This window comes from Protopterus annectens, chromosome 7.part0 (genome assembly GCF_019279795.1).
Source record: "Protopterus annectens isolate FY-2018-M chromosome 7.part0, PAN1.0, whole genome shotgun sequence".
Lineage (NCBI taxonomy): Eukaryota > Metazoa > Chordata > Ceratodontiformes > Protopteridae > Protopterus > Protopterus annectens.
In genome coordinates, this window is record NC_056739.1 from 688,571,848 (window position 1) to 688,599,569 (window position 27,722).

Below are 27,722 nucleotides of genomic sequence, written 5' to 3' on the forward strand. Positions count from 1 at the left end.
CATGTTCTATTTATTGTTGTGGCGAGGTTTAGGTCACTAGAGCACGTGGCTCACAGTGACTTGGATTTCTTGAGGTGGAGCATGTCCATCAATTCTGAGTTGGACATGCCTTTGTAAGTCAGGCAGAGATCACCTCTGAGTAAGCGATATGTCACTGAATACAGCCAGAGTTTTTTCAGTCTGGCTGCATAGGACATATTTTTGAGGCCAGTAATCCTCTTGGTGAGGTGCTTTTGTGGTCTTTGCAGCTGTTGGATGTGTCTTGTGAGGTACATCCCAAATGGTGCATTGTACTCTATGATGGGTCTGAGGAGTGATAAGTAGAGGGACACTATAACCTCTTTATTTCTAGATGCGAACTCCTTAGTAATTAGATGGGCCACATAGAAGGATTTCCTAACTACTTTGGCAATATGATTGTCAAAGGAGAGATTACTATCTACCTGGGTCCCCAGATCTCTTATTACCTCTTCTGTATTAAGGGGGCTGTCGCCTATGTGGTAATTCGTGGGTGTTTTGTTTTTCTCAAATGGGATGACTATGTATTTTTTGGCATTTAGCTTGAGGCCGTGACTTTGACACCAGGTGTCTGTCTCTGTAAGGCCTTTTTGAAGGATGTCCGTGTCAGTCGGAGAGTCAATTATGGCTCCCAGTTTGCAGTCATCGGTGAACTTGGTTAGCCATATTCCTCCTGTGTTTGCCTGTACTTCTGAGAAATATACACCGAACAGTAGGGGTCCCAGAACCGAGTCTTGCAGGACACCACTTGTGACTTGTTTAGAGTCGGACCTGGAACCCGGTATTCTTACCGTGTGAGTTCTGTCTGTAAGCCAGTTGGCAACCCATCTTGTGATGTAGGGGTTTATGTTCAGGTTGGTGAGTATTTCTATAATACCCGAGTGAGGAATGGTGTCAAACGCCTTTGTGAGATGAAGGTAGGCTGTGTGAACCACCTTTCCCAAGTCTATGGCCTTGGTGACTGTCTCAAAGAAGTCAACCAGGTTTAGTAGGCATGATCTGAACTTAACAAAGCCGAACTGAGTCGGGTCAAGTGTTTGGAGGTTCCCAATGCCTTTGTTAATGAGTTCCATGATGATGCGCTCCATAGCCTTGCAGACCAGGCTAGTCAGGCTTATGGGGTGATAGTTACCAGGGTCAGTTGTGGCCCCTCCTTTGTGGAGCAGAATAACCGTTGCTGTGCACCATTCTGTGGGCACTTAGCCTGTGGAGAGGCTGAGGTTGAACAGAGTGTTTAGGTGGGGGGTTCGTTTGTTCTGTAGTTCATGCAAGACGCAGCCTGGGACACCATCTGGCCCCATTGATGCTGTGTTTTTGGCTTTTGAAAGGGCTGTTTTCACCTGTACTTCTGTGATTTCTGGGACACTACACTTTTCCGGTATTGTTGTGGGCCCTTTTGAAGGTGAGAGGGAGGTGAAGTTTGCACTGAATCTATCTGCCAGGGTGTTGGCAATATCAGTAAGTTCAGTATATTTTGTGCTATTTTGTACTAGCTCAGAGCATATCTGCAAGTTGCCACTTAGATTCTTGACATAGCTAAAGAAGGCTTTGTGGTTATCTTTCGAATCCTTGGCTATTTTTCTTTTGAAGTTAGCCTTGGATGATTTTATGAGGGACCTTAGTTTCTTACTGATACTGATCAGGGATGTCTTTCCTTCTTGGGATTTGCTTCTTTTCTGAGCTAGTTTCCTCCTTCTGTTGTATAACCTGTTTATGGCAAGGGTCCACCAGACTGGTTTCCTTCTCTTAGGGGAGTGAGTCTTGGTTTGGCTAGGGATGGCACAATCCATACATCCTTGTAGTTGCTCATAGAGTGCAATTATAAAGGATTCTGCATCTTGAGCAGTGTTATCCTTTAACATGGGGGCTGTGAACGTACCACCTCTGCCTTAAGTAAAGTGAAGCTTGCTTTAGAAAAGTTTTTCACTGTGGTTTCCTTGGTTGGGGGTGGTGGTGGGGTGTGGACATCCAGGGTGATTAGTTTATGGTCTGATCTAACCAGTGACAGGATGACCTCCGGTACGGAACACCTGTCGCCCATGTTGGTGATGACCAGGTCCAATATGTTGTGACCTCTGGTAGGGGAGTTTACCAGCCGATCCAGGGCATTTGAGTTGATAAATTCCAGGAAGTGCTGAGCCTGGGAGTTTGTACTCAAGTAGGTTTCCCAGTTAATGGTAGGGTAATTGAAATCACCCAATATCAGGGTGTTTGGTAGGACCTTCATGTTTTCCATTGTCTCCAGAAAGGCGAAGTGGTGGTCCTGGGTCATGGAGGGTGATCTGTAGCAGGCCACAATTTGCATTGCAGATTTGCCCGATGTTAGTTGCACATGGATGATCTCAGAGGTATCTTGCTGCGCCACTAACCTGGAGGTGTGGGTATCCTTGATGAATATGGATATACCCCCTCCTTTTGTGTTTTGGTCCATGTTCTGTGGCCAAAATGTGTGGTATGAGTTGTAGCCCAGTAGTGCTGGAGTGCTGTCTGGAGCCTTGAACCAGGTTTCAGTTACTGCACAGATGTCGACGTTCTCCATACTTAGGAGTGCTTTGAACGCATGCATTTTGAGATTTTAAACTCCTGGCATTGAGTAGCATAACCCTCATTTTTTTACTTGTGCTGTTTACGGTGGTGAGTTTGAATTTTGAGCCTTGCCTCAAAAAGGTACTATGGAGGCAGCAAGAGCCTTGGCCAATATTCAAAAGCCAAAGGGTGACAGGTGCAAGCCGTCTCTTGCAAAGCAACATGGCTTGTCGAGCATGTCATCCCAGGCTGACAGACACTGGATCCCCTTTGAATGACACCAGAAGCTTAGCCAATTGTTGAAATTGATCATTTTTTCTTCATACCGAGGTATCATTCTTGGTGAGGGCAGGATGCTACTGAGGGTCAGGGTCATACCTGCCTGGGCTACATGATCTGAGAGCTCTTCCATGTCTCTTTTCATGTAGTCCAGGGAGGTATGTCTCAGGTCATTCACACCAACATAAACAATGACAGAGTCATATTTGTACTTGTTCTGGAGTGACCTGAGTGCTTGTGTTATGTGGCGGATTCTGGCTCCCGATAAGCAGTTAACAGTAACCTTCTCCTTGTCCAGCCTAGTGAGTGGGGCATCAGTCTGCCTGACTATTGAGTCACCTATTACTAGTATGTTAGGTATGTTATTTCACCTTAAGGGCTGTGATTGTGCAGCACATTGATTTTGTGTTTTATGTGTTGTCTGGTTTGTGACAGGAGGTGCAGGTTTTGTGGGTGCCTGCTTTGGAGCTCTCTGATGCTTTTGCAGGTTTTTATTTAGGGCCTCTGAGTATGATTTTGTGTATTTATGTGTATTTTTGCCAGTGCTAGTTTAGTAGGTCTATGTGAGGCTGGAGGTGTGAAGCAAGCGTTAACCTTCTCCTCATGACTGTCTGTTACAGTCTTGGGTGGAGAGACCTTTGCCTCCAATTTGGCTGTATAATTGCATCTCTCGCATATGTTGGTGTTTTGTGGTAGGAGGAGAGGGCTGTCTGTGTACATGAGGCAGTTGTAACATTGCCTCAGGATACCCAGATTCACCAGCTGGACTGGAGAGTACACCTGAAGTTGCCCTTTGGTCATGCCTGAATAGTAGGGTGAGCTGGTTAGTCACTTGGTTGGTGAGGGGTGGATAAAGAGCCTTGCCCTGCTGAGCAGTCAAGTGTCGGGGTATATTAGTGCTTGCTATTAGGTCTGAGCAAGTGCTGGACTGTAGGATGCTTTTTGAGTGCTTAGGTTCAGAGTTAGACTAGTTTCAAGTGAAAAACTGAAGAGGAGACCTAGTGGAGCCGGGAATAATTTAACCCTAGCTAACTGGTGCTGCCCGCCGCACTAAACCATGCAAATGCGGTTTTTAAACTACTAACTTCTGGGCTGGAACCACTCCTCCAGGGACAGATAGCTGCTCAAAGTTCCCCTCTTTCACAGGTGAACAGAGAAACTTCCCACTATCCAAGTAAGGTATGGGCAACTCAGAAACTTGTAACACAGCCCTGAATTCAGCACAAGCCTGAAAACTGGACTATACTAGCTTAGAAAGGCAGGAAACAAGATTTTTTTGTTTTGTTTTATTTTTGAAAAGATAAGGCAAAAACAGTAAAAAGTGCACTTAAAACAGCTTTAAACGACTACAAGCGATCAGAAAAGGCTATCACACTTTAGTGTGTAGCCTACAACAGTTAAACAATTTATTTAAACAAAAAACAACTTTTTAAAAGTGCAGGCAGTCAAATAAGTACAATATGTGAAAAAAAAACAAGCTTTTAAATCACAATAAGTGCTGGAAAAATCAGCGTTTAGGCAGAAAACAGTTAAGTACAGCAAGAAAATACAGAAAACTGATACTCAATCACTCCAAAGTCGCTCTTTTAAGCTAGAAGGCTTGTATCAGTTTAAGGCTTTCTAGTGCTTTCCAGCAGGGTAGTTACATGAAAGATGGGAAACAAGCACAGATGTGGTCTTTTAAACCAGAAAGTTGAAAGAGATGGACAACTTCCCGAATGATCAATAAACTACAGTTCCTGGGCCAAGAACCACTCCTCTTGTGGTAGACAGGCTACCTAGTACTTACCACTTCCACTGATAAGCTAGAAGGCTGCACTCCAGCACAAAGGCTTGGAGGGCTCAGAAGCTTACAAACAGTCCTGGATACAGCAAATCTGTAACTGGACAAGACTAGTTACGAGAAAGGTTGGGATCAAGCGCAAACACAGGCTTTAAAACCAGAAAGTTGAGAGAGATGGAAAAAACTGCCTAAACTGCCAATAAACTACAGTTTCTGGGCCAGAACCACTCCTCTTGTGGTAGATAGGCTACCTAGTGCTTACCACTCCCACTGATAAGCTAGAAGGCTTCCCTCCAACACAGAAAGGCTTGGGGGGCTCAGAAGCTTACAAAGAGTCCTGGATACAGCAAATCTGTACCTGGACTAGACTAGTTACAGGAAAGGTGGGGAACAAGTGCAAATGCAGGCTTTTAAGCCAGCAAGTTGAAAGAGATGGAAAACTGCCTAAATGGCCAATAAACTACAATTTATGGGCCAAAACTATATTTTTCCAGCATGGAAAAGTCTTCTTTATTGGTGATACATTTATTATAACATGGAAATCACTCTCTCCTACTAAATAAATATCTTTTTTGAGTTTCTTTGATTCCTGTATGTAATGGGTTAACTCTTACCCTCTTACCTGGTCCACTAAGGTTTTATATAGATCTGATATTCCTGCTTGTATCTTTCATATATTTAGTTTCCCAGGGCTTTGTACAAGACTGCATTCTTGTAGCACTGTACTTTAACAATCTCCCCTCAGTCCCCAATACCTGAATACTATTCAGATTACCTAATAGTTTTAACAGATTTTAATACGCTTTGTGAAATTCAGGCTTCCCTGCAAAACTATATTATTGCCTCTCTGCCTGGCTTCTCAACAATAAACTTATCACAATCTATAATGCTCACACTGCTGCAATGTATACCAAGTAATCCTACAGTATGAATATTAGATTTGTAAGTAAACTCTTCAGCCATGTTACCTCGTAATATATATTGGAATCACCCTAGATATTTTTTGAGTGTTTGTTTATTATTTATATTTTTATTTAACTGGGATAGAGTTCATGACAGTATCACTGTTGCTAAAACTCTGACCATACTTAGTGTTATAAATTTGCTAGTCACCTTACATAAGAGTCCTCTGTTTTAGTGACAATGATGGAAGACCTACTTCCCTTCATAATCTTAGAGCACAAAAGCTCATAGCAATGTGAAAATTCAACATTCTTTCCGATAATGTGAAAATCTCGGTATACTCTTAAAATCTTCCAAGACTGTTCCATTAGGTCACTGTGCCTTTTTTATCATAATTCATTCACACTTCTATCTGCATTTACTGGCAAGCTATTTATAAATAACAATCAGTACCTCCTCAGGAATAACCCTCCAAGATGTGTCACCCTACAAAGATCTACACACAGAACTTCAGGGATCATAAACAATGTAGAAGAAAAACAGCTTCTGTTCAGCTCAGTTCGTAGAATCAAGATACCTTATTTGGGAAGCGCTTTCATGGGAATGACTCCCACTTCTTCAGACCGTTCAATAAAATACATTTAAAACCATTCCATTTATATAGGGAACCTTAATTGGTATCAATCAAGTCATGACCACACCATTTTCCAGTCTTAAAGTAATAAGCACACCCTAATACATTCTTATTAAAACTTAGTTCATATAAATCCTCTTTCTAAGTGCTTGTATAGACAAAACCATGTTTGAAACACAGATATAGACTACATATATGTACATTTGCAACTATCATTTCTCATTTACATATCATTTACTGTTAGTGAAAATTTTAGTAGCATTTTATGGCATATATAGACTTTATACATCTATTTACATATGATCTGATATACATTTTTGTATATAATTTTGCGACTATCAGTAGTCTGTGATAATAAAAGATATTTTATAGAAAGTGAGAAATGAGATGCAGCTGTACATATATGTAGTCTATATCTGTGTTTCAAACATGGTTTTGTCTATACAAGCACTTAAAAAGAGGATTTTATATGAACTAAGTTTTAATAAGAATGTATTAGGGTGTGCTTATTACTTTAAGACTGGAAAATGGTGTAGTCATGACTTGATTGGTACCAATTAAGTTTCCCTATATAAATGGGGTGGTTTTAAATGTATCTAATTGAATGGTCTGAAGATGTGGGAGTCATTCCCATGAAAGCGCTTACCAAATAAGGTCTCTTGATTCTACGAACTGAGCTGAACAGAAGCTGTTTTTCTTCTACATTGTTTATGATCCCTGAAGTTCTGTGTGTTGTTGTATGCTGCTATTGTCTTTGGGGTCATTTAACTTGAGCTGCATTCCTGTTTTTTGTGTGTGGACTACAAAGATCTAGCTTTACTCTCACCAGTACAGAGATCTATTTTTCTAAGCTTGCACTAACCATAAAACATGCAGCCTTCTAGAATATATAGACCAATTGAACTAATCGTAAACAATAAAGATTTTATTTTTTGGAATCAAATGTAAAGAGAAAATGCAGTGCTTAACACGTCTCAATTCCCACCTTTCTGGTACTTATTAACAATTGCCAGCACAAATTATTATATAAAACTGGAAAATGAGATTACACCTTCATTTGCAGAATTAGGAATACTGCCACTTTTGCGTGTCATAAGGACACGTCTACTATTAAGATAATACCAAACAAAATAACAAGAGGCTATAATTACTGAAAAAATTTAACTCATTTATAGATAAATATGTATCTATGTTCTATGACCGGTTTTTATCTGTTTAATGAATTTTAGTAAAATATTTAGCAAGAATTGATGGAGAGACTTGTGCAAATAGTTATCTTTTATGTTAAATTGCCTGTTGTATATACAATTTCAATAAAATTATTTAAAAAAGAAACACGTAGACTCCCCCTGTATTGAAGCTTTCAGAGCCTCACTTCTCATCACTAGTACAGTGTAGATGTTATTTGTAAGCAATCCCCTCCTAAGCATTAATCAATGCTAGATATAGTTATGAACTTTTAAGCTCTTTAGCTAATAGGTATGCAAAATCATAGAAGTATAGAAATGTACACAGAGCATTTTTTTATTTATCTCTAGGACTTCAACTTTGTTCAGTGAGATTCATCATTGTACCTCTTCTTGATGATTACTTAGCATTGTATGCTTAACTATTTCTTAGATTGTAGTTCTGCCTTAACATTTATTATAGTGTTTTTGTACCTTTGATTGCATTTCATTGCATTTTCAATTTAACAGATTTACAATATTTTTCATATTTGCAGACTTAATATTTAGAATGTAGCAAAGCTAGTATTATTTTTTTCTGTGATAGAGGTATAAATCTACACTTTTAAAGCATGTATTTCTAGCCATTAGCAATACATAGTGTTTGACTTAGTAAGACATAGTAGCTTAGGAAAGAAATTATCTATTGAGGAGACTATAGATAAATAACATGTAAACTGTTGGCTTGATAACAGGGTGCCACAGGGAAGTGCAAACAGAGTCCTCTCTGAAGGAGGAGAGCGTACTACTGCTGTACACAATAGTGTATCATAACTTTTTTATTGTCTTTATAATTGATATTGCATCATTTTTGATGGAAGTCCATAATGTTGAGATAGACTGAAGTACAAGAGGGATAGAAATGATGAAAAGGTTGATACTGGTGGATTCATCAGAAAGCATGGAAAAGTTAATTGTTAAATAATGTGTCTATTAAAATTACATGCAAAAGGTATATGATATGATTGGAATGTAGTAGCAATAATAAACCAGAAGGTTAGATATTAGGGTAGTTATATCAGATGACAGAAAGTAAACTGAGTTGTGTGAAAAGCAACAAGAAAGGCTGATGAGATACTGTGATGCATATGAAGAGGTTGTAGAAGTGGTAAACAGAAATGCTGCTTTCTCTACTTAATAAGCATCAGTGAGGCAGAGTTTAGTGTATTACAAATATTTCTATTGAGTCCTACATTACAAAAGTGTAGATACGGTGGAGACAATAAAAATAAAATGAAAAGTGATGTAAAGAAATAATGAACTAACATTTAAAATGTGTGCTCTTATAAAGAAATTACAGTATGGAAGGGTATGGCAAAAACCTGAAGGTGTCTAAAGAGAATCATAAAATTTTAACAGAACTGCATCAGTCTGAAAAAGATATAAGCATACTAGAACACTATCTGAAAATAAATGATGATCAGGTTGTAGGAGAGGTAATGCATGTGTCCTTCTTTGTATGTACATGTACCTGTGTGTTTATACATGTGTGTAAGATGGCATGTGGATATGTGTACCTGTACCCATATATGTATTCACAGAGAGGGTCATATATGCATGGCATAACTTTCAAAGGAAGCATCTGCCATTAAAAACTACAAGTAATTTTAAGAATTAATGAGGCAGTAATTAAAATTTCTTGATTATGTGTGGGAGTTGTGAAAAGTCAAATTGAAGCTGCAATGTGGACCCAAAAGTAGCTGCAATGTATTTTTCTATAAAATGGTCCTATAGCTTTCTTTTGTTTCATCCAGAGACCAAATATTGCTGTCCAGAATCTGAGAAAAGAATACATAGAAAGGAAATTGTGTTGTGTCAAGGGCAAGAAGAAGACCGCAGTAAAAAATGTTTCTTTCTGTGTTAACAAAGGTTAGTAAAAGGCCATCTATTTGTTTTTGTATTACATTTTGCAAACCATAAAACAACATATTATACCCACAAGGTCTCTTTTCAAGAAGAACTCAGAACTGTACAGAGAATAACAACTACAGCTGCTATATCATACCTTTTTAAATACAATGTTGAGATATAAATCTGATCAAGTCAGGTGAAGAACAACAGTGAAACTTAATAACACATCGCAGTTTACACTCAATGGAATAGAAATGGAACATTTAAACACAGACCAGGGAAAATTTGGAGGTGTGACACTTAGAAAAGTATAATTAGTAAAATAGTTTCAAAATAATAAGAAATAGCATACTATTTATAGGGTCTTGTAGAATGAACTGAAAATAATTCAGTGACAGTAAAGGACAAGAGATAGTTATTTTCTAATTTGCCTACCAGTGGATATAACTAAATATTTCATGGTAGTGTAACTTATGAACATGACATCAGCAGGAGACAAGGTAAGAGGCATGATCAGCAGGGGCTACAAGCTTGAACTCCTACACCAGTATCATCAATATTTAATGTGCAAAAGAACCAGCAATATGATAGCTGACAGTATTGTCCCACCACTGGTCCCATATAATATGCAAAAAGGCAACTGGCATTACGGGGGTATTTAAATGCGCACTGCTACTTTTGTTATTAGCTAATCCCTGGCACATCCAAATGAGCTTCACACTGTTTAGCTACATTTCAGAATTATAACCTCATCCTCCTCAGCATTTCACCCACTAAAATGTCCCTTGCAGACACATACAATATTTTGTGGAATGGGGATGGGTAAATGGAAACTGTCCAGTGCCAACACTTTTCACATGCATGTTGAAGGTATGCTGCCACCAGTTACTCAAAAATATCAAAACAAGAGCACAGCTTAATGTTTAACCTTAAAATAAGCCAACATTTAAAATGCATAAAATTTAAGCTAATAAACTATCAATGAAAAACAAGTATTACTTGAGATAAGCAGGTTAAAGCATTTCATTTTTTTTTCAAATTAGTAAGCAAACAATAACTGCAAAAATTTAAAATAAAACATTACAAAAGACTAATAGTGTTTAAAAAAAATCTGACATCTGATCTAGAATGTATTCCCTCCTGGCTAAAATATATAGCATGCTTTTACTATCTCTGTTTTTAAGACAGACCAATAAATTAATGTTCAGGGTCCTTGCTGATATATATTTTGAGCTCTGTCTCCACTAGTATCAACAAGTAAGATAATCCTTAAGCTGACTCTTTAGTGGCCAAAGCAACAACTTCAGTAACATTTTGAATTTAAAGTCAGTCTCTCTCTCTCTCTCTCTCTCTCTCTATATATATATATATACATACATATATACCCCCCCCAAAAGGATTCCTGAGGCTTCAGTATGAATTCTAAAATATGCTTTTCAGTTTCCACAGTTACATTTTCAGGGGAGTGGGAAAGTTTCAACAAACTGTTGTCAAAATAAGACATCGACATGTGATCCAACTTAGCATTAGTATTGAACTACAAAGGTTTACACATTAAAAAAACTGAAATTGGATTGTTTCCAATATATTTTCACAGTAAAAATGCATACTACATATGTACAGTTACACAGTTTAAAAAATTGCACAGTTACTGAACATTTTTCTTAATTCAGTAAAAATTTTGTACAAATTAGTTCATTGTCCTGCATTTTACTTCAGAAGAATAGTAACTTTTCTCACTGTATTACATTTTACCTCATGTGAAGGTTTTACTCCATCAGGATGCTGTGAATGGACAAGTTTTATACACTTATGAGTTATAAAGTGCACATATACATTCAAGCTAGCTGTCATACAAGGAACAATGGTATTATTTTTATGAAAATATAAAACAATGGTGCAGATATAGACACAACAGGAATTTACTTAGCATCTTAACATAATGCCTTCCACACATTTAGACCAGCTACTACACAGACGGGGACTAAGGTTGGAGGTGTCTTGATTTACAGAGATAATAAATATGCCTCAAGGCTGGTCAGACAGGACAATGCACTTGAGCTTCTCCACATTCAAATCACCATAGTCAAAATCCCATACCACTTCCTTGCAAGCTATAGCTCCCCTTCTATGACCCAGGAAACCCATACCATGTATTTAAACTTACTGGAAACAATCACCATCCAGCCCAATACCATATTCATGGATGACTTTAATTACCCCACTATTACCTGGGAATCATATACAACACCAAATGTACAGGCACAGAGATTCCTGGATTTTGTAAAAACAAACTCCCTGGACCAGATTGTCAATACACCAACCAGGGGTCCAGTCATACTGGATCTGGTCCTCACTAATATGAGAGAGTCCTGCACACCCCCTAGTATAATGTCTTGTCTGGTAAGGTCAGACCACAAAATAGTCTCCTTTGAAGTAAAAATAAAACTTGGACCACCAGCTAACCCTGCAATCAATATTCAGGAACTATAATACAGCTAACTTCCTGCTATTAAGTGACCTGGCTAAATTTCAAATCCCCATAAACCTTGAGAACACTGCTGCCTATGTGGAACTGTTCACAGAAAACTTCTGCAAGCATGTTAATAAATACATAGAGGCAGCCGTACCATACCTCTCAACTGTCCAGATTTTCACAGAATGTCCAGATTTTCTTGGTCTGTTCCTCATACCATTTGTGGTTTTCTGGCAAATCAGTAGGATTATCTAAGGATTGAAGTCACTAAATAATGACATACATTTGTGTTTCAGACTTCAAATCCTCCAGAAGATGTATGTTAAAGCAAGCCCTGTCACTGTATCAACTTTCTAAGTTCACAAGTGCAATATTTAAAATATGTCCCTATTTTTTGGCCTTTGTCCCCCAATTTTGACAGGCCTTGTTCAGATTTCTTACTCTAAGAGGTTGAGAGGTATGAGCTGTACCCACCAGAAAGAAGTACAGAACTAACTCAAAAAACAAGCCACCCTAATGGAATCACAACATCAATAAGTTGTATAACAGAAGGAAGAAAATCATGGTAAAAATTAGGAGGTGCAGCACCCTGCAGGATAAAAGTGCTCTCATCAAACTAAACAAGCAACTCAGTGGACAAATAAAGTCTACCAAAGCCAGAGATGAGGTAAATGTGACCTCCCAGGTCAGGGACAACCACAGCACATTCTTTAACTATGTCTGCAGCCTCAAAGTCAATACACACCTGTGTGCAGAGCTCATTGTTAATGGAGCTACCTATATTGAACCAGAAAATATAGCAAAACTACTGGCTTACAAATTCAGCTCTAACTTTACCCCTCTCTCCCCCTCAACTTTCCCTCAGGAAATACCATCAAATGAAATACCATCAAATATAACACTCCCACAATCACTATGGAACAGGTCTTTAATGCTCTATCTAAGGTCAAAATCACTGCATCAATGAACACAGGCAATATTCCAGGATGTCTTCTAAATAGCATGAAACATGACCTATCAGGCTGGCTGGAATTTTTATTTAACTATAGCCTCCAGTCAGGCTTCATGCCTCATGAATGGAGAACAGCAACAGTCATTGCTCTGCACAAAGGTGGGTCCTCTACAGACCCTGAAATCTACTGACCCATAAGTCTCACTGGTCTCATATGCAAAGCCATGGAAAGAATTACCATAGAAGTGATCAATAATGATACAGGAAACCTTCAGACACTGAACCCAACCCAGTATGGTTTTGTCATGAGCAGGTCATGCCTACCCAACCTTGTGGACTTCTTTTAGAAGGTCACCAAAGCAATGGATGAGGGCAAACTGATTCACACTGCCTACCTTGATTTGGCCAAGGCATTTGATACAGTACCCAAGTGGGGCATTGCTGACAAACTCAAGAGGTTAGGTACAAACCCTTATTTCACCCAGTGGAGAGTTAGTTGGCTCACAGACAGGACAGAGGAAGGGAGAATTGGGGAGTGCACTTCTATAAAGAGGCCGGTCATAAGCGGAGTCCCTCAGGGATCAGTCCTGGGAACGCTCCTTTTTGGCATTTACTTCTCTGAACTCAGAGCCAATTTCAGTGGCCTCTGGCTGACTAAATTTGCAGATAATTGCAAATTAGGAGTGTCATTGAATCCCCCACTGACATAAATGGCCTCCAGGAAAGGCTGACACAGACAAATAACTTGGTGTAAGAGCCATGGACTAAAACTAAATGGCAAGAAATGCATAATAGTATCCTTTGGAAAGTCATTCACCCCTGGTAACTATCATATCAACAACACATTCTCTAAGAGTTGACCCAGTAGTCAGGGACTTGGGGATCACACAGAGACAATAATCTAATCTTTGTCCATCATGCTGTCTACAGTAATGAGGAAATCATTCTGCTTTGTGCAACTTATAAACAAAGGTATGGCATCTAGGACCAAGGAAGTCATTATTCCACTGTATTTGTCATTCATCAAACTTATCATTGAGTACAATGCCCCCTTTGATATGTACCTAACCAGGCATGTCCAAGAACTGGATCAGACACAGAGGGTCTTCAGTAAAAGAATACAGGCCATAAGTAATGTGTCCTATACAGACCACCTCAAAGCCCTATCCCTGTATTCTGTCTCCTACAGGCTGTTGAGGGGAGATCTATGCCTGGCATACATGGCATTGTCAGACCCCACTCTGATGGACCTCCTGCATATCTGCAAAACAAACAGCACCAGAATTAGCCATTCTAAAGACTTAAACTTGCCTGTGATATAAATAAGGCTTGCTGGAGAGACTGGTATGTATCCCAGAGACAACTCCTTCTCTGGAACAGATTCCCCATCCATGTGAACCAAAGTTCTTCCCTAACCCAATTCAAATGTAACTTGGAAAACTGGGTGTAGAACAGGAAATTAATCCCTGGTTTGACACCTATGTCTCTAAGGATCTTGCTCACACTTATCAAGGGTACGAGGACTTGCCAGAGATTTGGGATGCATGGCTAGGCTTAAAAAGGCCCTTGTGGTCATTAGTGAGGTAAACACCAATGAAACTACAAACCAATATTAGCCACAGAGGATACCCCACTGTAAAAGTAAGTTGTTTGGAGTGTCTGGAAAATAATTATTTAATTATCATATAAATGAATAAAATTATGGCAGGAGTGACAGGACATCAAAGAAGCTCAGTAGACTAAACCCTCAAATACTGTATAAAATGACACATTAAGTAAGGAAAACAATGAAGTCAGGTTAATAGAAGAGGCAGAAAGTTGTGGAAGTACTCATCTAGTTACCACACGATACTGTTATAACTGAGCTTAGTTTTCTGTTTCTTTTTCTCTTTATGTACAGTTTGCTTGTCATTAATATAGCAATAACCCATGGCTGGGTGTGGGTAATGCTGGATTTAAAAAACAATAAATAACTAAACTCGAACACACCAAAAGAAATTCAATCACTCGACTCGGTGCAGACAATTCAGAATGGATTATTACAATATAGAAACTGAAAAATCTATCAAAACAGAATTTAAAACTTAAAAGATAAGCATTTTCATCAATACTGTTATAAGACTTCATCAAATGTTTAAATGAATGTCATGTGATGCTTTTATAACATTTTGATCACATGTTCATTTTAAAACTTTAAAGAAACATTGCATCTGATTGTTGCAAGCTATAGCAAATTTATGTAAACTGCACAACTTAACCAATCCTCTCACACAAAGTGCAAAAATATAGTTATAAATGCAAACACAAGTGCAAGAACTATACAAATAAAATTATATTTAAGTTGCTTGTGTAAATATAAATACTGATAATCGGTTAATCTAATTGAACTCATGGAATATGATTATTTTGTGACATAACCAGTACATGAATAGGACACTTTCACCTAGTGTATGCTCTCATTTTTAGTATGTAGGAAATAGATAAAATGTCATTCAGCCCTGGTGGCTCTGTGACATTTAAGCATATTTGCCACCATAGCTCTCTTTGTACTAGAATTATTGTCCAGGGTCCCCCTTTAGGACTGTGTTCCACTTTTTCTAAAATAGAGAATGACAAGTTATGATCATTGTTACTAGATATATGCTTATAAAGCACATTGTTACTGCTGTTCTTTTTTATATCATAAGAGTGCTCGTAAATTCACTGCTTGAATTTACTCTCAGTTTTTCTGATATAAAATGCTGGACATAAGTTGCACATTACAATGTATGTAATTCCCTGAGTTTCACAGTTGTAAGGCTCACTCATCATAATTTTCTTATTAGCCACATTTATGAATTCTGCTTGTTGAATAAAGTGACACTGCACAATTTCCACATTTAGATATTTTTCTTGTTTGATGGTTATTCCTTTGAGATACTCTGCAAAATAATCTTTGAAACTATGATCTCTTTTGTACACTATTTTATGGTTGTGCAGATAATGTTTCATAAGTGTCTTTATAATTTCTGATAAGCTACCAATTTTTTTGTGAAAATATTGGCAAATTTTTGACTGTCAGCATTAAATGTTCACAGGTTGGTACTAGGCTATTGGCCCTAGGGTCTTTTCAAGCCTAGCCATAACAATTCCCTGGATATTTCTTCCCACAATATTTACTTCCCTGGGCCCCTGAAACTGTCTGTCTTAGGACTTGAAGTGTGAATGCCTACATGTAAAGCCACAATTCTACTACCTCAGCTATGCAGTGATAAAGGGGTGTCGAAATTCACTTCTTATTTGCCCATCTGTATCACTATTATTCATTGCCTCTGTTGTTGAAGGAACATCCATTTGGGAATGGTTGATAGCTGTAGATGAGACAGGGTCATGTGTAGACCTCATTCCACTAAGGGTAGAAACATATATACCTGTTTTTCTTTTATTCATGACTTCATATTTGATGGATTGTATTAACTTTTTGGGGTATCCCCTGTTTTTAAGTATTTCACTAAGTAAATTGCATACTTTTATAAATTCATCACCCAAGGAAACCATCCTAGCAGCCCTTACAATTTGTCCTTTGACTACAGCACATTTCAGGTGGTAAGGGTGATGCTGGTGTAGTATAGGAACATATTTGAATACGTTGGTTTCCTAAATATATTAGATGTCAATATACCATTGTTATTTTTACTTCAAGATAATCAATTGAATCTTTGACTGGTCTTAATGTATACATTTTAAGAATGCTGTTGTATTGTTTATATATTGAACGTATGCTTCAGTTTCGTTGTTTGGCCCCACCGAAGCAATGAATATATCATCCAGAAAATTAATATACATTTGAATGCAGTTGGTATAAGGACTATTAAAGATGTAATTAGCCAAACAAAGCCATCCATGGGTAAATCAGCATTACACACACCCAGCCATAGGTTATTGCCATTATACAATGACATTATTTAAGGAAAAATTAACTTGCTTTTCTTAGTTTCATATGTTAATAGGATGATACTAGGCTATTGGCATGGAGGCCCTTATAAGCCTAGCCAAGAATTTTACCTATGTTCCCAAAAAGTCAGCATCTGTTTCCCCTGTCCAGCAGGGATACAGGTGGGATACCAGGGGTGTATTTTCTGTTTCCCATCCAGTCATCCAGGTTCCTCTTAAAGAGGGCTAGAGAGGTACTCTGCTTCATATGGAGAGGGAGTCTATTCCACATTTGGGACACAAATCTATCCCACCAACAAGTTCTATTAATGCCACAGACCAGGTTGAGACCTTGCATGTGGGTTGCGTGAGTGGAATTTGACTTATGGATATGCAGCAACTCCATCAAAGCTGGGTCTGAGATGGCCTTGTATGCCAGAGAGAGGTCACCTCTGAGCAGTCTGTATGAGACTGAGTAGAGAGATAGGGCTTTTAGCCTATCTGTATAGGTAGGTGCTTGAGACCCTGGATTTTCCTTGTCAGGAACCTCTGTGGTCTCTCCAGCTGCTACATGTGTTTGGCAAGGTACATGCTGAAGGAGGCATTGTACTCGATAATGGGTCTGATAAGGGAGGAGTACATGGATGTTATGACCTCCTTGCTCCTGGATGAAATGCCCTTACTTATGAGGTGGGCCATGTAAAAAGTCTTCCATACAATGGGGCAGCGTGGTAGTCAAAAAACAGGTTTCTAACAACCTGGGTGCCCAAGTCCCTCACAACTGATTGCATGCTTAGTACATTGCTATTAATGTGATAATTAGTGGGGATGCCATTTACCCCAAAGAGGATAATGATGTACTTCTTGGCATTCAGTTTGAGGCTATGCTTCTGGCACCAGTCATTAGTTTGGGTAAGGCCTTCTTCGAGATATTCACCTCACTAGGGGAATTTAAGACAGAACCCAGCTTGCAGTCATCTATAATTGCCTGGCTCAGTGGATGGACCCACCTTTGTGTAGAGGAATGATAGTGGCTGTCCTCCATTTGGCTTGGATGAAGCCGGTGCCCAGGCTTTGGTTGAATATGGTGCCTAATGGAGCTGAGAGCTCATGCCTGAGTTCATGTAGGATACAGCCAGGGATGTTATCGGGTCCCATACAGACAGTATTTTTTGCCTTTGAGAGGGCATTGAAGACCTGCTCCCTGGTGATGAGGGGTGGGGGGCAGGTACTGGGGATGTCCTGGTTTTATTGATGGGGGGACAGCGGGGTAAAGTTTTCACTGAACCTATCTGCCAGCAGGTTGGCTATATCTATGGAGTTTATGTATGTGATGTTACTTGACCACCAGTTCAGAGCAGATTTAGGTGTTAACTTTGAGATTGCAGATGTATGTGAAGAAGGCCTTGTGATTGTCCTTAGTAGATGTGGCCAATTTGGACTCAAAATTAGCCTTACAGGATTTCACCAGTGAACTTATTTGCTTATTCAGACAAAGGAGAGATAGCTTCCAACTTGGCACCTGCTACTTCTTGGACCTGGACAGCAATTTTTTTCCTTTTATTATGGAGTTTGTTTATTGCTGCTGTCCACCAGACAGGTTTAATCTTCCTTGAGAAAGATGATTTGGTCCTGTCAGGTATTGCTGGATCCATACAGCTATGTAGGTGCTCATATAGTTTTTTTGGTGTAGGCTAGGATATTAGTGCTAGTTCCAACTGAAGGGACAGTGCTTGTGAACCTGCTTATACCTGCTCTGAGAAGATTGTCATCAGCTTTGGAAAAGTTTTTTGTTTGACCCTGACAGTGGGTGGGGGTCAGGGGAGATGGTGACTTCAAAAGTGATCACTTTGTGGTAAGATCTTACCAAGGAGGATGACACCGTAGGTGTGCTACAGTAGCCACTTATATTGGTCAGGACCAGGTCCAGAATATTTTCACCTCTCATAGGGGTGTCAACCAGCTGATCCAATGCATTGGCATTGACAAAGTTGAGGAATCTCTGGGCATTCATGTTTGGGCTAGAATAGGTCTTCCACTCTATGGTTTGGAAGTTAAGATCACCCAGGTTCAGGTTAGAGGCTTGAATCTTGATGGATTCAGCTAAGTCCAGATAGGTGGAGTGGGTGTCCTGACTCATGGTTTGGGATCTGTAGCTAGCTATGATTTGAATATGTGTTGTGGCAACAGTTAATTGCACTTGGAGTGTCTCCTGTGTGTCATACCATTTGACCAGCCTCGAGGTGTGTATGTCTTTGATAAATATTGAAACTCCACCTCCTTTGGCTCTGTAGCCCTCTGTTTGGAGTCTGAAAGTATGGCAGGATGAGTACCCTGGTAAGACTGGGGTGCTCTCTGCAGCTTTGAGCCAGGTTTCAGATTAAGTAATGTCCTTGTATAATGGTGCTGTGGTGCTGTTCTGCATTTTTCTCCAGTATCATGGGGCTTTCTTGATGTACTGCTCGTGCATATGGGACTTATGTTCCCACGCTTACGCAGTACATCAATGCTGTATAAAGGAAGCAATGGAGAAAGTAAGATCTCCGTTGCTTTTTTTTGTTTGTTTTTAATTAAAAAAAATGAAATCTAGAGACTTCAAAAATAAAGGAGAGATAGACAGGGAAAATATAAGGGTAATCAGGAGCATTCCTCTAGTTTTGCATAACGTACCTGATTATCCTTGTCCTGTCTCTCTCTCATTCTTTTGAAGTCTCTGTTTTTTGTAAGTTTATTTTTTTTTTAATTAAAGAAAAGTAGAATTTTTGCAGCATATATTAATAGAATAAAATCTGGGCGTCCGGACTTTTTTCCATTGGTTTATGTTTTATTTACAATGGCACGCTGGTTGGGCTGAACAGTCATACTCATTTTTGAATGTTAATGGCAAATGAAATGAAAAATGCTGAAAATTGGAATTTGGAGGAAGAATCATGTACTACTTTAAAAATGTTTTATATTATTTTTTACAATATTTTAGGAGAAGTACTTGGACTGCTGGGGCCAAATGGAGCTGGCAAAACTACAACTATGTTCATGATAACAGGAGAAACAGTTCCTTCTGCAGGGAAGGTACAGTATTTGTGCTTACTTAGGAAAATAGTAAATGAAAGCTACAAAGTCTCCACTGGCTGTTAGATCTGCTTTACTTTAATTTACTGAGATTTCTAAAACACACACCAAAGCATAGTCATATAGTTTGTTACGTTGATATCATCATGGAGATAATAAGGTAGTATTATCATTTTGAATGATGTGTCTTTAACAGACCACACCCATGAAAATGATAGCTGCCAAGTATTGTAACCTCACAATCACTTTTTCCAGCTCACCTCTCAGGAGTCAAATCTACGGTCTTGGGTCATTGACTAAAAAATAGTCAGTGCTATCAGTTTGCATTCGTAGTCCATTTCATATTGCTAGTCATCCTTGTCATACTGCTAATCATTTTTACCAGATCACTTTTATTAAAATGCAACAGGCATTGCTTTTGTTGCCATTTTTTCTTATACTAGAGATGTGCTGCTATTCAGTGATACATTTTTAGGGAGAGTGTGTGTGTGTGTGTGTGTGTGTGTGTGTGTGTGTGTGTGTGTGTGTGTGTGTGTGTGTGTGTGTGTCCACACGCGCGCCTGTGTATGTGTATGTATGCATGTGTGTGTGTGTGTGTGTGTGTGTGTGTGTGTGTGTGTGTGTGTGTGTGTGTGCACACGCGCGTGTGTATGTGTATGTATGCATGTGTGTGTGTGTGTGTGTGTGTGTGTACACGTACACATTCTCACGTGTGTGTGTGTGTGTGTGTGTGTGTGTGTGTGTGTGTGTGTGTGTGTGTGTGTGTGTGTGTACATGTGTGCATGTGTTTGTCTATCAGTGTCTTAGTTATAAGAATCAGTAAAGCTGAAACTGTTCCTATAATGTGGATGCAGTGACAGCATTTGTATACCAAAAGTGTTATGTCTGAATTTTTATATGAACATTCAGCTGCATAGCAACATAGAAATACCACAAAATGTCATTAGAAATCATCCTTCAAAACAGAGGAATGATCTAAATTGAGCAAGAGCTAAAGTAAAGTTTTCTTCAAACTTGACTAGTATTGTCTCCAGATCAGTATCATCTGGTTTGCAAAAAGAATAAAAACTCACAACCAACAGAATGGTTTATGTATTTGTGAGAAATTCTCTACATGGTGGACACAGTATGTTAGCACAGTTACTTATTTACTTCTAATGCTACATGCACCCCAGCAAATGACAGGTATTTCGTGGTTGTATATGTTGCTCCTGGTTCTCCCATGAATTTTAGTCTAGCATACTTCTGAACACATGTAAGCTAGTTTCTATAACTGTTCATAATCACTACTAATAAGCAAATAAGTGGTGATTTCTACATCTTAACCCAGTAATAGAACAGCCTATGGACCCTGTATGACAAATACTAACAAAAAGGTAGAGCCAGTTTATGTGTTTACTGCATCGAGTTGCAATCATGCCATTAATATTCTTTCTTGTGACAGTAAATTGTGACTGCTGTTACCTAGCTGAGAATCCTTACCTAATGACAGAGTAAATATGAAGACAATAAGTACACGCAGGAAGAGCTCAGAGCTACATTTTTTCTCTCTCACTCTCACTGGTAAATTACAATATATGACTCACTCCATAAGAGTTATCATAAAGTACTCAGTACAGAATGTGAAAACTGTTAACGAGAGTCTATTTAAAAGGTATGGTGTCACCTGGAGAGATAACTATTATCCCTACATTTTTCAAGTACATCTCCTGCTGCCTTGCCTCTTGCTAGCACTACTATGCCTTACTTTCTTTCTATGTATCTCTCCTCTCTCTCTCACTCTCTCTCTCTCTGCTGCCTTGCCTCTTGCTAGCACTACTATCCCTTACTTTCTTTCTATGTATCTCTCCTCTCTCTCTCACTCTCTCTCTCTCCTGCTGCCTTGCCTCTTGCTAGCACTACTATCCCTTACTTTCTTTCTATGTATCTCTCCTCTCTCTCTCAGTCTCTCTCTCTCTCTCCGTTGTTCACTTTTCTCATCCAAAAAATCAGGTATCTCATTTGCTGACATTTTTGGCTCGGTTTTTCTATTCTCTTTCCCATACTCAGTCACAATCTTCATAATATTGCTTAGCATATTTGTAACCTTTCATTAAGGATGGTTGGTAGCAGGACACCTTCTCTTGCTTAACTCTGAATCCAGATATTCTGTTCCAGTACTCGTCTAGTTTGTTTTCTTTATTTGATCAGCTTCATATTCCTCTCCTGAATTATACCTTGACTTCTCTTTTTCTTATTTCCTTTGTATTCACTGTCATCCTGACTTCTGATAATCATCTTTTTTTTTTTTTAGGTAGTGCCAGTCCATCTTTTCTCCTGTTTACACACTTTAATCCACTCAGGTTGCTGTTACCTACATTCCTCTTGTCCGCTTTGCATTCCTTTGTTACTTTCTATCCATTAACAAAAATGTGCTACCTGCCAGGTGAAGTACTGTCAGCTGCTTGAGTGTAGTTGATTAAATAAGATCTCACTTTTTCTATTTCCTTGCTATTTAAAAAATACTATAACTTTGAATTTAGTACACTGTTTCACAAACTACAGTGACATTAACTTTTAACTGCATGTTTATCTACACTCTAGTTAATACACTATACATTGTCTCCATAAACATAGTATAAGATATCTGACTAAGGGAGATTAGATTAGGGAATAAAGGATGCATGCTAGGAATCAAGTGCTGTACTGGCAGATTACTTACTCTTTGTTTGATTCTTCTTCCAGCTTTTTCCCGGTTAGGGGTCGCCACAGCGGATCACCTTGTCTGCGCATGATTGGCAGTGGAGTTTTATAGTGTCGAGTTGCCAGCCCGGCACCCAACCTTCCACAGAAGGCACACACATGCACACATTCACACCTAGGGCCAATTTAGAGTGTCCAATTGACCTACAGCAAGTCTTTGGGATGTGGGAGGAAACCGGAGCACCCAGAGGAAACCCACACGACCACAGGGAGGACATGCAGACTCTGCATAGAAGGCACCCCAGCCGAAGATCGAACTGGAGAACCTCTTGCTGTGAGGCAGCAACTCTAACAGCTGCACCACTGTGGCTGCCCTACTTACTCTTTGTTTGATTATTCTGGTGAATTGCCATAAGCCAAATGTTAATTTACAGGACTGCCTGGGGAGTAAGCTCCATTGCCTTGACTGAGGAACTGTTTTACAGTCATCAGCTCACCTAAGCAGCATATGCTAGGTATGCTAGAAAAACATGAAATATTACTGGCACTGGGGATATGAAATGTAGACATCACAAGGGCAGTTGACATCAAAACAGATGAAGTACAAAGAAACAACTATAAACAAGAACATGCATGGAAAGCAGCATGACAGCTACCAGTACAGCTAGAAAATACTGGACACAGAGATAGCAGTGATAGCTGTTGACTTTCTATCACTTTAAAATCCTGCTTAACAAAACTCTGCTTATTTAACCACCTTTGAGTTGAAATGTAAATGTAGCATAGAAGGCTAGAGTTTTACAAGCTTAAACCTAAAGCAAATAAGAGTAATTCAGTTAAAAAATACTGACCGTGTTTTCTTATGCCACTAAAAACCCAATTAATCTGTACTTTCACTGTAAGTAAATGAAAAAACAAGCTAAAAAAGTAATTCCAGTATGGAAATTCCTGTAATGGCCACCATGGGGTACAAGAAATCAAAAGAGTGATTCTTATGTATGCATAAGAGTATTTAGATATTCTATGCAGTGATAATACATCAGAATCATTCTGCTACATAAGCATTGTTATTATATGCATTACAACCTAATCATTATCACTGTATGTGTTTCTTAATATTTTTGTATTTTTTTTCCTAAAATCAGTTAAACAGACAAGCGAATGATTGTACTAAAGGTTCACCCATGGCCATACCTCTAAGTTGGTGAAACAACTTTTCATCAAGTGTAAAAATTATATATTAAGCAAAATTGTGTTTGTGAAGATTCACCGCTCTAATATATGCACAGAAGGAAACAGTAGGCTATCAATCTTGTTTACAACTTGTTCCATATATCTCATACAGTCAGTGAAAACAGGCAGAGAACTCTTCCGTATTTATCTTGGGTAAATATAAAAATTAAAAATTCTAGATTTTTGAAATATCTTTTTTCTGCTTCTGTGGATGAAACAAAACATGATATTTTTTATCATGGCCTTAAAAATAATCATTAAAATACACCAGGGTATAAGTAGTAGTATCACATAAATGTTTTTAATAAATATCACAACAGGGAGCAGTTTTCATTCCAAGTATAACGTTTGGTTTGTCAGGAAGTTTTGCCATTCCCTTCTGGTTAGCATCTAATTTTTTTAATTTAGTCCATTCATTTTTAGTTAAATTGTAACTATAACACATTTATTAATAGAAAGTTGTTTTAAAAGAAAACCCAGTTCAACAGATACATGATCAGGAAAAAGTATCACCTTATTCCTAAAATCAAGTATAAACTGCTTCTATACTTTAGATATAAGTTCTTCAAAATCACCATGTTCTATATCTATTTCAGCAAACTCTCTAATACAACTAAAAGAAGTGCATACGCTGTCCTTATTTGTACTGTCATAGCTATTTGTTTTAAGTACTCTAGAATCATTCCATGAGGCATAGTCAAAAGTTAATTTAGATTCATCTTTCTTATAAATTTCCACAAATCAGTCTGTAACATATGAAATCTAGGAATGTTTGCAGGCACAGTCTAAAGACCACATTTATGTACTGAAATAGCTAGAAATAAACAGCATTCATTTAGTATCTCTCATACTGATGCTGTATTCTTACCCGTTCCTTGTTGATAAAAAGTTGTAAATGACACAATTTGCTCGCATTTCTTGGGATACTTGTTAAACTCGGGCACATGGTATTATTACCAAATTTACAGTTTGAAAAAAAAAGATATACTTATTTGGAAGTTCCTAAGCCATAGGAGCCCTCACACTGTTGTCTACTAATGTTATTTCTACCCCTTTTGTCACGCTGTTATGTTTCAATTGGAATGCCATTAAGTATCACAATTAAAGGTAAAAGAGGGAGTCTTAAAAGCCCTTAAGCCATTCAGAGTTATATTTAGCTCAATATTTTTCTTTAAAGAAAGAATATTAGAATATATGTTGGCTTCACTCCTCATACATAAGCAATGTAGATAATTAAAACAACTCAATTAAGTAAAACCAAAATAAAAATTTAAAATAACCGTTCATAAATGAGACAAAATTACAATCCATCATGAGACATTAGAACTAATACAAATAAATTACCATTCTGCAATTAAAATCTGTATTATGGTCCTTAAGAAGTAAGGTCTGAAATGTCATTATCAACATTGCTTGTTTTCACATGCTAAAATATTTCATATCATGTCCTGCACTACAATTTCTTATTTGATATAATACAGTAGGAGCAAGATCTGTAGTTAGACTATTATGAACCTCTGAAAATGTGTTTCTATTGGACTATTCACATATTTATTTATTCTGTTTCGGAGATGTTCTACACTCTCATTAAAAGCTTTCTTTTACTATATCCTGTATATTTCAGATTACAGGAACAACTTTGAGCATATATTACTCCTTTATTATTATAAGTAAATTTGTCCTTGGTGTCATACTTTAACCAAAACTGCATTGAAACTTCAAAAATATTTAAGGACACTTATTTTAACATTAGTAGTCATTCTAATATTTTAAGTCACACAGGGTGATATCTTCCATGAGATAGGACTTTTTACAAACTATTGTAAGTCTTATCTCTAATAAGGTATTTTTGAAACTGTGCATAAAGAATGACGTGGTTTGCGATGTGATTGTTTTGGAAGAGTGGTTAGTAATATGACTGCTCCTTTTTTTGATTGTTTGTTTGTTTTGTGTTTTTCCCCTTGAGCTACTTAGAGTGTACCATGTGCTATATGTGTCTGAGTCAGTTTTTGATGCTTTGCCTATTCTAATTAATAGTACATTAATGAAGTCATATATTTATGTTAAGATAAAGCCAAGGTTTACAGTGTTGTAATCCCAATATCTAGAATTTTTGTTACTCATAAAAATGAAAAGTTGATGCTATACAATCAACAACCTTGTATATGAAAAAAAAAAGAAATCCATACATTGATCAAATAGAATTTCCATGAATATGCTACAGCATTTTTGAAGTTTATAGTTTAAACATTTGAAAAATATTCATTCACTATTACTGCATTGTTTCCATGGAATGCATGCCACATGCATTGCAAAGGTGGTTTTCATTGTATAATTTATAGTATACAAGGACAGGTCATTAACATTTAAAAATATGCATGCTTATTGGTCATCCCAACCAGTGCGCCCACTGTAAATGAAGCATATACCAAAAGAAAAAGTCCAGTTGCTTGAACTTTCTTCGATTAATATATGTTATGCCTTTCCAGTTTTCTTGAGCTTTTTTTTTTAAATAAAGTTTGAAATCTGGACAGTTCAGAGAGAGACAGGACAGAACAAATTCAAGGAAAATCGGGTACATTAAGCAAAACTAAAGAAATGTAAATGATTTTCCTTGTATTTCTGCCCTTTCTTTCCAAAGCACTGTGTAGACATGGAAATGTAAGTCCCATACACATGCACAGTACATCAACAAAGCTCCAGAATACAAAAAGAAAGAGGAAGAACACCACAGTGCTATTATACAAGGACATTATTTAAGAAAAGTAAGCAATTTTTTTTCTTAAATAATGTCATTGTATGATAGCAATGACCAACTCCTAGATGTTATATATTGAAGATTTACCCACAGTTGCTTCTGTTTAATCACTCAGGCTTTGCCCTTGTGATCAAACCACACCAACCGTGGGTAAATTTTCAATATACCACACTCAATCGTTTGTTATTGCTATAGTATAGATGATTCTATGATTGCGTACCATTTGAGCTAAAAACTGGATAAATGTATAGCAGAAATGACTGCCAATGGAAGTGAGAAAAGTACGTGGTTTTCATGAAATTGCAAAGATAAATGTATAGAAGTTTTATCTTCTGCCTCCATAGTGTTGCATTTTGTGTTTTGTTCATTGAAAAATATGTGAAATAGGTTACTTTTTGATTTGATAGATAACGTCACTGTACCAAAAAGAGATCGACAGACACATACACACACACCACATTAGATTCATTATCTCATTATCAGACTATCCTTGATATCTTGATATCAGATATATTTGAACTCGTAGCTCCGATTTCATAATATATAATTCATGATGTGGTGGACTGACAGACATGTAAATTAACAGTCAAGTTATCATTTCAAATCTTACCTATGGTGATGTACAGAGAATATTTTTTTGAAGAAAATTGCAGAAGAAAGACATAAGAGGTAAGAGTAGACTGCTTTAAATCTAATATTAGCTTGCCTAGTAATACAGTGTGTGAAAAAGAATTCTGATCAGAAGCAGATATCAAGTCCTTGTATATTATCATTATGGACTGGAGCCTACCCCCCACTATCATTTCATGTCTACCCACTGGTAGCACCTCTCAACCATATGTCTTCCCAGCATTTTACCTCCATATTGATTTTCTTTGTGAAAAATGAAACGTAACATCCATCCAGTGCATTTCTTTTTCCTATCCTTCTGTGACATCCCTCTCATCGTTCTTCTGTCTGGCCAAGTATGTCACTCCTTTGTTCCTTTCTGATATCTAGAAACTAATGTTTGTTCTCTTTTTTGGCTCTTTCTCCCACCTTATTTTAGTTTGCCCCATTGCTGCCCTTACATGCCTGGTTGCCCACCTTCTTGCTTCCTTGCGCTGTGCTTCTCCCACTTCCACACCTTCTTTCCACTACTTTCATGCCCTTTCTTTTGCTTTAACTACAAGCATCAGGTTGATATGTGGGTGCTATGTTTTCTTCTTCTTTTTGCCTATTTTTTACTTCTTCCTCAGACTTCTGTCCATAGTACTGGGCATGGCATTACTGACCCACTGCCATAACTTGTCTACTTTCCTTAGTTTGGTACAGTGTCCTGACTAATCTTTGACCGTCTCCCTCACATCTTCAAAATGCACCCCCCTAAAATCTCAAATCATTGTTTATATCCTTGTAGTATTATACTACATTCAGTGGC

General features: G+C 37.9%; 1 protein-coding gene across 1 annotated transcript in view; it reads left to right on the plus strand.

Annotated features, from left to right (window-relative positions):
- The window catches only part of LOC122806635 (cholesterol transporter ABCA5-like), a 1,155,982-nt gene that overhangs the window by 880,823 nt on the left and 247,437 nt on the right, over window positions 1-27,722 (plus strand). Inside the window, exons 18-19 of the mRNA XM_044077221.1 lie at window positions 9,124-9,238; window positions 19,538-19,629. Coding sequence (XP_043933156.1) covers window positions 9,124-9,238; window positions 19,538-19,629 — 207 coding nt within the window. The remainder of the gene's footprint in view (window positions 1-9,123; window positions 9,239-19,537; window positions 19,630-27,722) is intronic.